Here is a 12380-nt window from a genome sequence, read left to right as displayed (position 1 = left end):
CTGGCAACCACCTGTTTGTTCTCTGTATCTATAACTGTTTTCTGTTTTGTTATTTTTATTCATGTGCTTTGGTTTTGAGAGTCTACATATGAGTGAAACCATGAGTATTTTTCTTTATCAGACTTATTTCATTTAGCATATTGCAATCGGTGTCCATCCATGTTGTCACAGACGGCAAGGTTTCATCCTTTTTTGTGCCTGAGGGGTATTTCTGTGTGTGTGTGTGTGTGTGTGTGTGTATACCACATCTTTATCCATTCATTCGTTGTTGGATACTTATGTTGCTTCCATATCTTGGTTATTGTTTTTTAAAAAATGCTGCAGTGAACATAGGGGTGCATATATCTTTCTTTTTTTAATTTATTTTTATTTTTGACTGAGCCAGGTCTTCATTGTGGCGAGTAGGGGCTCCTCTCTGGCCGTAGTGCTTGGGCATCTCATTGCGGTGAATTCTCTTGTGGAGCACAGGTTCTCGGGTGTGCAGGCTTCCGTAGTTGCAGCACACGGGCTCGGTACTTGTGCCTCACTGGCTCTGGAGCTCAGGTGCACAGGCTTAGTTGCTCTGCAGCATGTGGGATCTTCCCAGACCAGGGATCAAACCCATGTCCCCTGCATTGACAGGTGGATTCGTAACTGTTGGACCACAAGGGAAGTCCACGTATATCTTTTCTACTTAGTGTTTTTGTTTCCTTCTTTTCCCATATCAGGCTTCCTTGATAGCTCCGTTGGTAAAGAATCCGCCTGCAATTCAGGAGACCCTGGTTCAATTCCTGGGTTGGGAAGATCCCCTGGAGAAAGGATAGGCTACCCACTATAGTATTCTTGTGCTTCCCTTATGGCTTAGCTGGTAAAGGATCCGCCTACAATGTGGGAGACCTGGGTTTGATCCTTGAGTTGGGAAGATCCCCTGGAGAAGGAGAATGCTACCCACTCCAGTATTCTCGCCTGGAGAATTCCATGGACTGTATAGTCCATGGGGTCGCAAAGAGTCGGACACAACTGAGCGACTTTCACTTTCACTTTTCCCATATCTCTTGTGCCCCACTGGGTAGGGTGTGGTATTACATTCCAGAACCAAACCTCCCTCAGAGCAACCCAGATGTCATCACTGACCCCTCACTGGGGGCAGAAAGGCCTGGCCTTGAGTGAGCCTGGACCTGGGCAAGATTGGGGTATAAAATGGATTGCAGGCTCTGGGGTCAGCCAAGGAGTGGGTATCATAAAGCCTAGAAGTTTTGGACCCCCAGGATGCAGTTGGGCAGAGGACAGGACCCATCCCCCAAGTCCTGTCTCTCTCTGTCCCCTGAGGGTGCTCCCCTGGTCACTCCAGAGGAGTAGACAGGAGAGGGATGAGCTCAGAGCTTAGTGTTGGAAAACATGGTCCCGGCTGCTTCTCAGACTCTTGAGGCCTCTGGTCTCTCATCTGCAAAATGGGCGGCCGGATGAGGACCTCATGGGACTCCTCATGGGGCTGTGAGACACAGACCACAGCACGAGGCACCCCACGGATCCCATTGCTTCCCTGGAACCTGGGTTCAGAGAGGGAGCCCTGTCTTGCAATGCCTGGGCTAAGAAAGACCACCAAGCCCCTTTAGGCAGTCTTTAGTAAGCCCCACTGCATACACTTGCTGAGACCAGACACAAAGGTGGGAAACCTTCAGCCTGTTGTTCCAAGTGGGGAATAAGATTGCTAATAGTGGAACCGCTCTAGAACTTTCTGAACAAAGAATAGGTACATGTGGGCTTGGGGCTACAAAACCAAATGGAGTGACATGGTACTTTTTGAGGTTGTGTTGCATTTTAGCCTAAGTGTTACAAAGGAACCAGTAAACTAGGCATCAGCCTGCCCTTTGCCCTCAGTGTCTTGGGCAGATTTTACTCTGGTTTCCTGAAACAGCCAGTGCCGAAAAGGAGGCAGTGTTTCCACTGAATTGTATTTTCTCTTCAAAGATTTACTCCTATGCCTGTGTCTGGTGAGAACTTCTGGCTGAATTTTTCAAAAGTGAATCCTGTTAGGATGAGGCTGAAACTGCCAGAGCTCTGCAGGCTCCTGTGGCAGTAATGTATGGCACCCAGACCCCATGGGGCCACTTTCAACGCTTCTGGTATTCCTGGTGAGGTGGGGTCAGCGCAGCCTGAAATCAGATCGCCATCCCGGCATTTGAGAACATTCAGATAACCTCTGATAACCCACCGTCTAGAGACAGACATCTTCCACCAGGAGAAGCTGCATCTCCCCTCTGATCCAGGACAGTCCAAACTCAGTGCCTCTGAGCAGAGACCCCAGAAAGAGACAGGAGGATTGTAAACCAGGCTAGAGCACCCTCAGCTGGTGAGGAGAGAGTGGAGTCACTTGAGGCCCTTTCTGGGGTGGCCCCTTGGAGGCCTCCCAGTGGGGCTGGCCAGGCTCTGCGTAACTAGAGGGGGTGGAGGGCAGGTCCAAAAGCCCAGGAAATGGCCTGACAGCCTGGAGTCCACCTTGACAGGCCTGTCCTAGAGACTGTTCTCTCAGGCACCGGGCAGCACCAAGAAGAGCCTCTGTGTCGAGGAGTTGGAGGAAGCAGCAGCTCCTGCCAGCTGTGGGTGCTTCCAGCGTGGCTGTGCACCCTGCCCAGAGCACGGAACTCAGGCCAAAAGACCGGGGCCTGACCTTTTATAGAGTTCCTGACAGTGGGTCCGACCCCTCTGCCCAGGGTCTGGGGTGACCTAGTTGGAACAAGAAGCCGGGTGGGAAGATAGGCGGGCAGACAGACAGACACATACCCGTGGATGTGGCCATCCCTATGGCTGCACCCCAGACTCCTCCAGATCTCTGGCTGCCCCATCCCTGCAGAGCGGTGCTGAGGGCAGAGGAAGAGGAGTGTCCAGCGGCGACCACACCTCTGAACCCAGTGCTGAGGGCAGGCGGGCAATGGGAGAAGAGAGATTATTTCTACTGAGTCTGAAGCTATGCTTCTAAGCCTGCCCATCCTCTGTGAAAAGGCTGGAGTCTCTGATTTGGAAACTTTCCTCCAAAACCTGCCTTTCAGCCCTGACTTACTGTATGGCCTTGGGTGGCGAGTCTTTGGCTTCCCTGGGCCTCTAGCTTGTCATCTGTGAAGTGGGACATGTGAGTGGTCCTCGGGGTCTAGGCCTCTATAGGAAGTAGGAGCTGGCGGCCTGCTCCCTCCTGGGCAGTGGTCGGGCTGGTTGCTGAGGGCTCGGCTGAGCACAGCAGCTAGAGCATCCGGAGCCTCCCCTTAGGGGTTGCATGTCCAGACAGCTTTCAGGACCGAGTATCCACTTATCCTCTCCTCACCCCACTCTGCTGCTGCGGCGTGGGCTCCTGCCGGCCCCCAGGCCAGCCTTCTGCTCTCACCGCTCCATGCAGCCACTCTCCTGGGCACGAGTGGGAGCAGGACACAGCTACACCCTGGAGGACGTCTCTGTCTGGGAGGCCTTTCGGATTGGCTGGGCTGGACACGGGAAGAGTGGCTACCTGGGGAGGCCATGAGCTTCCTGCTGTGAAACAGCGGGAGCCAGGCTGAGTTGTGGACAGGGGCTTCAGTGATTTTACATGGGCTAAGAAAGGGCCCTGGAGGACCTGATGCTCAGGGCAGCTTTGAGGGCTCTGGTGTTTTCTCTGCCAGTGTCCCATATCAGCACACATCTCTGAGGGCTGATGGAGCTCTTTAGAGCCATCATTTCACTTGATCTTCTCATGACCCTGTGAGGCTGGGCTCTTTGTCCCCAATTTATGGACGAGGCAGCACAGCAAGGGATTGCACACTGAAGCCATGATGATCGCTGCACAAGGGGCCGTCACTCTGCTCCTGCGCCTGAGTGTCATAATCTTTAAAGCGGGGATGGTAATGAGATGGTTGTGGGTTAAATGTAGGTGATACAAAGCCTGTAGCGCAGCCTGGCTTGGAGGAAGCCTTATTGTTATTTGGGTGCTTTGCCAAGAGTCAGGCTGAGCCGGGACAAGCGCTCCCATGTTCTGCCTTCAGATCTGAGGCTCTGCTCACCACCCGTGGCATCATCAGTAGGGATGGGCTGGCCCTGCCATCTGCAGATCCTGCTACGGTGTGCTCCAGAGCAGGCACACGTTTTCTGGCCCTGGGACTCAGCTCTGAGCAGGTGCAGGGGATGCGGGGCCCTACACGTGCCGGCTGCCTGAGAAGCCCTCCCCTGCTCCCCCATCCATCCACTCTGGGCCTTGCTCTGTGCCAGCCAGCCTGGTGCTGCTGCTGTCATTGTGCACACCCTGTCTGGACACTCACAAGCCCCTCTCTGGCCAGGCCAAGGAGGTGGCCCCAAGATGCTTCCTGGCTGAAGAACCCGCTACCAGCCTGAAGGCGGTTCTGTTTGTCAGCTCTGGCTCGAGCCCCCTGTTGTATCCCCCTCCCTCACAGATGTCTGATGTAGAGAGCAGACCCCGAGACCCCAGATCCAGGATTAAACCCCAGTGGAGACATTAGCTGACTGTGACCTTGAGCAAATCTTTTTCTCACCAGACCCTCAGTCTTCTCTTCTATAAAATGGGAATGATACAAGCCTCACGGTGTTGTTACAAGGTCCAAACCAGAGGTTGTATATTCCGTGCTCAGTAAAAAAAAAAAAACACCTAATGCTGGCTGTTCCTTTGCCATTAAAATTAACACCCAGCCAGATACTTTCAGATTCTCCTATAAAGGCGGAGCTCGGGCTGCAGTCAGCCTCATTATACTTTCCATTCCTTTGCTTCTCCATTCCTTCACTGATGATTCAGTGCCCAGTCTGCGCCAGCTGATGTGTGGAGTGATGAGGGATAGGACGATCATTAAGATAGGGTTCCCACCTTCTAAAGGGGCTCACAGTCCAGTGGGAGAGCTGCACACATGACCACAATCATAAGCCAGTGTGCTGCAGGCTGTGCGGGGGGGGGCGAGGTTACAAGGCACTATGGGAGTGACTAGGATGGAGCAGTTAATCCCATGGGATGAGCAGGGAGGGCCTCACAGAGGAGGTACTGTTTGAGCTGGGTATTGGAGGATGTGTAGGAACCTGCCAGATAGAGAAGGGAAGCAAGATATTTATTTCCTGCAAAGAGAATAGCTCTGGAAGAGGGGAGTTGGGGAGAGTGGTGTCAGGAGATGAGCCAGGTGACAGGCCTGAGCACCTGGTCCAGACTCCCTCTGACCCACCCCACTGCCATGATGGGTTGTGCTGAGGTGAGTTGGGACCAAGTTCTGTGCAGATTCTTTTCTTAAATAGAACAGTGATTCCCTTGAGCAGACAGACCATTTTCTTCTTGCTCTTCTAGTCCTGTGCCTGTTGAGGGCCCCACATGCTGACAGTTGAATCAGGCGACTGCGTCGGGGGGCAACCAAGACCCAGGGCAGGTGGGGTCTGTCCACACCAAGGCTCGGGAACAGCCGCTGGACAGGCCTTGCAGATGCGTGCCTCCCCTCCACATGCAGCCCCTGGTCTGCTGGCAGTTTGTTCTCCCTGAGTGTCTAAGGTGGCTGGTGGTCACCAGCCGGTCCTCTTGCTGAGTCTGTTCCCCTTTCCTGCCTGAGACCTGCGGGCAGGTGCCAGCCAACATCATGAGCTCCTTGCTGGACACCCGCATGCTCTCAAGAGACCCATCCTGAAGCCCCTGAAGGTGCGCCTAAAGGCTGTGGCCATCCGCCTGTGCTGGATTGTCATTGTGATCCTGTCAGCTGGTTCCCAGCCCTCTTTTTTTTTTTTTTTTTTTTGATGAATGTATTACTTTTTCATCAGATCCTTTCACAGACTAACCCTCTCCCTTATGTTCTGTTTGTTTCTCCCTCTCTTCTCTCTGGTGCCCCTTCTTCTTCTCATAGACTGACCCTTGGTTATCGTTGCAGAATTACGGCAGCGGCATGAGACCACCACCCAACTCCCTCGGCCCCGCCATGCCCGGGATTAACATGTAAGGCCACAGCCCTGCTGGCAGCCCAGAGCCCGTGGGAGTCCCCACCCTCTATTCCCCCTGAGAAACTCACGATCGCAGTAATCACTGACACCTCTCTGGACCTCAGTCTTCTCATCAGTAGAGCGAGGACGTTGAGCGTACTGGTGACAAGACATCACAGACCCCCGTATAGGGCTTGTCTATGGATTAACTCACCTCATCTTCATAATAGCCCTGTGGAGCGCTTAGTCTTACGCTCTGTTGTCAGGTGGGGTAACTAAGGCACAGGGAGGTGGCGTAACGCCCAGGCTCTCACGCTGTAAGAGGCAGGCTCCGGTTTGGAGCCCTGCGTCACTCGATGATGCCTCATGGTGTGGCGCTTTTGCGGTAGTAGATCCCTGTGAGTATCTGTGTCCTTCTTAGGAAAACGCACTTGCAGAGGAAATGCTATTCTTCACAAATCTTGCATGTAATGTTTAGGGGTCTATAGATTTGTACCCATGGAAGTGCATGTTTTTACCCCAGTCCTAGGACTGTATGAAGGACTTCCTGTTGGTGATTTTGGCCCTCTTGTTCTGCCCCTGCTGGCACTACCATGTTGGCATCTATAGCATCTTTTTCATTGTTTTCATCTCTCTCTCCTTTCAGGGGCCCGGGAGCTGGCAGACCCTGGCCCAATCCTAACAGTGCTAACTCAGTGAGTACCCAGGTTAGGGGTGGGGGGTTCTGTTTTCTAGGGGTGGGTGAGGTTCCAAGGGGCAGGGTGGTTCCTGTCCCCAGGTTGGAGGTGTCACGGGGAGTGGGATGCAACAGGATTCCACCTGATGCTTCCAAGGAGCAGCCTATCTGTAAGGAGAGATTTGGGAGTACCACGCTAGACCCATCAGGGGCTCTGCAGAAGCTGGGGTGTGAGCTGGAAGCCGGGCTCAGTCCTGTCCATGCAGGGACTCTGCCGGCCTCCTCTTTCTTGGCAAGGCAGGCCTTCAGCACTCAGAGGAGGAAGCTGGGAGGGCGCTTGGCGCAGACAGTCCAGGGCAGGAAGCCAGGGGGTGGGGCTAAGCTCTCGCTTTCCTGTCCTTGAACTAGAGGGTCTCCTGTGCCCACGGTTCCCTGCCAAGACTCTGGGACCAGTTCAGTAGAGGAACAGGACTCTGCTCACATCTGTGGCCTTCCTAGAGATACCAGGTGGCTCAGTATGTTTCCCATCGAGAGTGGGGTTGTGTCCCCAAGAGGATTTGGTAGGCAGAGCACATGTTGCCTGTCGGAGGAGGTGTCTCTGACCCATGGTTCACCCCTTTCTTGTTTCTAGATTCCATACTCCTCCTCATCACCCGGTACCTACGTGGTGAGTGTGTGCAGGTTTGGGGCATTGCATGTCTAGTCCTGTGTGACTGCGTGTGCAAGAGTATCAGGGTTGGGGGGATCCTTGTCTCTTTGTTTTCAAGACATGTTATGAGCACAGATTCCAAACTGTGCTAGAATCTACTGTCAATATGCAGGTATTTGTACCTTCTGGTGTCCCAGAAGTCCCCACACAAGACCCAGAGTTGGGACCTCCATCCAGGGGACTGACCAGGAGGCCAGTCAGCTTCCACCACAGGCCTGTGGTTTCACTGGGCTCCATGTGTGTGAGTGCACATGCATGCCCGCAGCTGCCCCCTGGTTTAAAGAGGGGAAGGAGGGAGTCCAGTTCCCCCAGGCCTTAAACACCTGGGTTCTGTGTGGACACTGGCAGCTGAGTGAGAGCTAAATGGGCTGGGTCCCGGGTGAGCATGGACTGCTGATGTGGCTGGAGCTCGTGGCCTCTCCCGCCATGTGTCATCACCGTGGGTTTCTGACATCAGTTTTTAATCTTGTCTCCAGGGACCCCCTGGTGGTGGCGGCCCCCCAGGAACACCCATCATGCCTAGTCCTGCAGGTAAGAATGCTGGGGGACGGTGCCGCTGGAGAAGTAGGAAGTCCTGGAGGGGCCTGGTACAGAGCCAGGGCTGGCTGGCTACTCTTTCTGAGCATTGTGCCCCCCACCTGGCATCTTGGCATCAGGGATTTAGTGGGCAGGAGACCCTGATGCCACCAGCCCACCCTGTGGCTTCAGCTGGGGCGTTCCTCACTCCAGTTGAAGGACAGGGCAGAGCAAGGAGATCCAAGAACGAGGTGTCTCACTACTCTTGACTCCCCCTGGTCAGAGAGAATCCTGTCCTGATTGTCGCTTCTCTAGGTGACTGGAAAGGGGCTTTGGGGTTCTGGCCTCCTGGGCCCAGGACTCTGCAGAGTGATGCCTCTTGAGTGTCCAGAGCTCTTGGTTTCTGGTCCTCTGCATCAGAGATCCCTTTTTCCCCTTTTCTCCAGTAGAAGAGGGCACGTGTAGTCACACACATACAGCATCACAATTGTGTTTCTTTCCCAGCTAAGAATAGCGTACCACCAACTAGAAGGAATTCAGCATGCCATCTTTACCCACCCCCAAAATAAAAAGTGAGAGGTAGTTGGATTTCTGCCCGAGAAGTATGGTGCCTGCTCCTGATACAAATATGTTAGCTGATTTCCTCGGGAGACTTTTCTGGCTAATTGGGGAGACAGAGGGGTCCCTCCTGCCCCCTCCTCTGCTCCCCATGGCAGGAAGGCTGCTCGGCAGCAGGGGTGGGTCTGGCAGCGGCCGTGAGGCTCCCACTCCGGCTCCCTCTTTCTGCTGCTGCATTTTTATGAGCTGCATGACCTACATTCAGACTGGGTCACATTAAACCACTCCATATGTTACTGCGTCTCCAGCCCCATCTCTGCCTCTCCCTCCTGCCCCATCAGCTTGGCAGGGTGGCCCCTCGGTCATCTGTGCTGCCACTCTTTCCCAGTGTGATTAACACCGCCGGCTGGGGGTCGGGGAGGACACAGGTGGTGGTCGGGCTGTGCCTGGTTGTCCCAGGCAGCATCTGGGGAGTGCGCTTGGTCTAGGGCGGAGTGGAGTGAGGGGGCCGAGACGGTTTTGCTAGTCCACACTGGTCCACACTGCTGTCCAGAACCCTGGAATCCTTCCTTTCAGGGTTGAGTGGCTTTCACAGTTGAATTTTCTGTGATTAAAAACTTTGTGAATCTTCATTAAATACAAATTAGCCAGAAAATGCTGGTACTTAGAGGAAATTTTAGGTGATAAAATACAAAAGAATGAGTTCAAGTGCCATGAGTTTGTTTTAATTAAGCAATGAATTAATCACCCCGACTTGCGGGTTTCCACTGTTCTACAGATTCAACAAATTCCAGTGACAACATCTACACAATGATTAATCCGGTGCCGCCTGGAGGCAGCCGGTCCAACGTAAGTCTGCTTTCTAATAATTTACATATCAGATACCATAACAAATCATAATTAACTTCATCAGCTGAGGGGAAAGCAAGTTTAATTGATTTCAGCCATTTGTTACCAAAGATGAGTAAAATAAACCATCAGAAAAGTGATTAACTCTTGGGCAGCTTGGTTCCCATTTCATAGCTGGCAGGGGGTGGCAGAGAAGCGGGTGGAGTGATCCCCACCCCTCTGGTCAGAGCAGGGTGCCCAGCTTCACTGTGGGGACCCCTGCTGGTGCCCAGCCTCACTGTGTGGACCCCCCCTGGCGCACAGCCTCACTGTGGGGATGCCTGCTGGTGCCCAGCCTCACTGTGGGGACCCCCACTGGCCTGAATGGGGTGTTGGTGAGGAAGAGCACAGGCTGCAGGGGGCTTGGGGGGGTGGTCTGGGCCAGTCCCTGCTCAGCTGACTGGCTGTACCCCTGGGTGATGATGGCTCACCCTCTCTGGTCTGTTTCCTTGGCTGTGGGGCTTGCGGCGGAGGCCTCCAGGTACCTGCCTGCCCTGTGCCTTTGGGAGCCCTCTGACTCCCACATCCTGTAACCTCTCTGCCTCTCCTCGCGCCCTTCCCTCATCTAGAAACCACTCCCTCCATTCTCAGCCCCTCAGTGTTCCCACCCTGCTGGTGGTGTAGCTCGGAAACCTCCTCTCCTGGTCCCTGCTCACCGCTCCCTCTTGTGTTCCCACACTGGACCGTCCAGCTGTGGCCTGTCTGCCTCTCCTGGCTGGGAGCTCCCTAAGGACAGGGCTGGTCTGGCAGCTCTTCCTGGCCAGGCAGGAAAGGTGAATCCCACTGGGCTTGCCCTGGGGGAGCTCAGGGTGTGGAAAGGAGGCTGTCGTGTGACCACATCAGTAGTTCAGGGACAGAGGAGCCAGAGCGTGGGCTTGAGGCTCCAAGGTTGGCTCTGGCCTTTAGGATGCTCTGTCTGGTTCTGCTGGTTCCGTTCCTGGTGTAACTCCAGAATCACCCCGTGTGCTAATAGCCCTGATTGTGGGCTACTCAATGCTGGATGCTGCCTGTGTTGCAGCCTCTGGGGGGAGGTGGTTGTAGGCCTGCCACCTGGGGATGCCAAGACGAACCTTACCCGGATCCCATGACTGAGAACTGTGGGATCCACGCTCCTCACCTGCCACTCCACCACCTTCTCTCCTGTCTCTCCAAGGCAGCCAGTACCTCCCATACCCCTGCCTCTCCCTAGGGTGGCCAACCATTTGGGTTTTAGCACCAAAAGCCCTGTGTCCCAAGAGATGACTTCCCAGGACACAAAAGTCTTTTGAGGTTTTAGCAATGGATGTAGAAGGTTGGGAAAAAATATACAAGGCCCATTTAGCTGCCTCAAAGACAGGACTGAGCACATGAAAATGGCATAGACTCCCCTCTTCCCATGGTCGCTGTTGCCATATTTTCCCAACCACATATGCCAACGGTCGTGGTCTGTGGCTCTCAATGATGGATCATCCATGTTGCATCACTCCAAGGGGTACCACTCAAGCGCACAGCATCCAGGCCCTGGCAGAATCTGCCTTTGACTCTGCCTGCAGTTTAACTGTTAGGCCTTGTGTCAAGATAGTGCACATGTCATTTTTCACACTGTGAGTATCGTGGTCATGTTTTCTAAGAGCTCAAATAATGAAAATGAGAACGATGAGACCACCAGCCCCAGCGTGGCCCTGACATGTCCAAAAAAGAGAGGCCTGAATGAATGTTAACGACAGGTGTGAGGACACACGGACCTGCATCCGGGAGGCAGATAACCAAGATGGCATGTCCTGGCAAGGGCGTGGAAGAGAAGAGCGGTGGGCGGAGGAGGGGTGGGACAGTGCATGGCTGTCTGGGACGTGACATGCACATCCCTCTAAGTCAATCACAAGTTTTGTATGCCATCCAAAGAAACACCAGTCCTCAGTGTAGAAAGGTGGCTGCCACGCTTGGCGGGGCCCTGAAATGGTCACTGTCACCATGTTGGTGCCTTGACGGCTCCATGAACTGAGAAGATTGCGTTTCCTGGTTCAGAGGCTTCAGCTAAGTCCTGCGGGTGAAAGGAAGGGGAATTTTGGTGACAAGCGTGTTGGTCCTTCGTGGTGTGTAGCTGATCCTCTTGCATCATCCTGGTAGTCAGGGAGCTTTCTTCCTCAGATCAAGTGGTTGATCAGACCGTCTCAACAGAACCGTGTCCCTAGCTTTTAGATACTGTGACTTGAAAACTGGAGCTTCACCTTGTCATCTTGATTTCTGCGAAGAAGACGTTAATGAAGTGTGGAAGAGAAATAAAATATTACTGTTCTCTTGTCCAAATACAAGCCACACTTTGCTCGTTTATCTGCACGTTTGGCAGACAGTGCAGTTAATTTGGCAAGTTCCACTTAGCCCATGAACTTCTTACCTGCTAATTTCCCCGCCCACCTGTCCCTAACGGTGCTGCCAAGGGGCCTGGTTTGCTTGCCTGTGATAATCCAGCTTTCATAATGAAAGGTTTTGGTCACTTGTCGATTTGCTCAAAACACGCAGAAACAGATTTTTGAGTTTATAAAAAAAGAGAAGGCCTCGGACACGTGCCCACAGATGACTGGCGTTGTTGCTGGCTGTAGAGAAGATGTGAAAACGTCAGCCTGCTCTGATGCTCTTCTCTTAGAAACACTGTGAGATGAGAATGTGGAAAGGAATTATAATAAAGTAGAAACATAGCTGCTGCTTCTCCAGAGCTGTTTCATGATCTTCAAGAGGCCACCAGGAGCCTAGGTGAGGCTGAGTGGACTGCGCTTGAGCCGTTCAGAGTTGTAGAGGGGCTGTGACAGAGCCTTGTACGGCCAGAGTAATGGCTCACCTTTTGAAAGTGAGACTGCTTGAGAACTCATAAAGTGTTATAGGCAAGGGCAGCCAAGTTAGCTAAGACTTTCTCAACATTTTTATTAAAACTGTGACTTACTTAGAATCCAGCTTATATCTCACAAGTTAAAATTACCTTTGTGCTTTAAAAACCATTTTCCCTGAGAAACAGGTTTAATTGATGATGACACCCAGTGTGCTCGGAATGTTTAGAAATGACGGACATCGTAGGCAGGCACAGCCCATCTGATGAGCTCCTAGGTGGAAAGGGCCTGACAAATGGCCGACCTTCCAAAACCTACCTGGATACAAAGT

The 12380-nt window shown here is 53.1% G+C and overlaps 1 protein-coding gene across 5 annotated transcripts in view; it reads left to right on the top strand.

Moving 5' to 3' along the window:
- Positions 1-12380, top strand: part of SSBP3 (single stranded DNA binding protein 3) — a 166442-nt gene that overhangs the window by 147346 nt on the left and 6716 nt on the right. For all 5 annotated transcript variants that reach the window (XM_086389845.1, XM_086389836.1, XM_086389856.1 and 2 more), the window contains 5 exons: positions 5853-5917; positions 6548-6596; positions 7209-7244; positions 7763-7817; positions 9139-9209. In XM_086389845.1, the coding sequence (XP_086245971.1) occupies positions 5853-5917; positions 6548-6596; positions 7209-7244; positions 7763-7817; positions 9139-9209 (276 nt within the window). The remainder of the gene's footprint in view (positions 1-5852; positions 5918-6547; positions 6597-7208; positions 7245-7762; positions 7818-9138; positions 9210-12380) is intronic.

The sequence above is a fragment of the Bos grunniens genome, chromosome 3 (genome assembly GCF_055505025.1).
Source record: "Bos grunniens cultivar Pamir isolate PY7600 chromosome 3, Bosgru_T2T1.0, whole genome shotgun sequence".
NCBI classification, from domain to species: Eukaryota; Metazoa; Chordata; class Mammalia; order Artiodactyla; family Bovidae; genus Bos; species Bos grunniens.
Note: the sequence above shows the minus strand (reverse complement) of the source record. Positions and strands in the feature narration are given on the sequence as shown.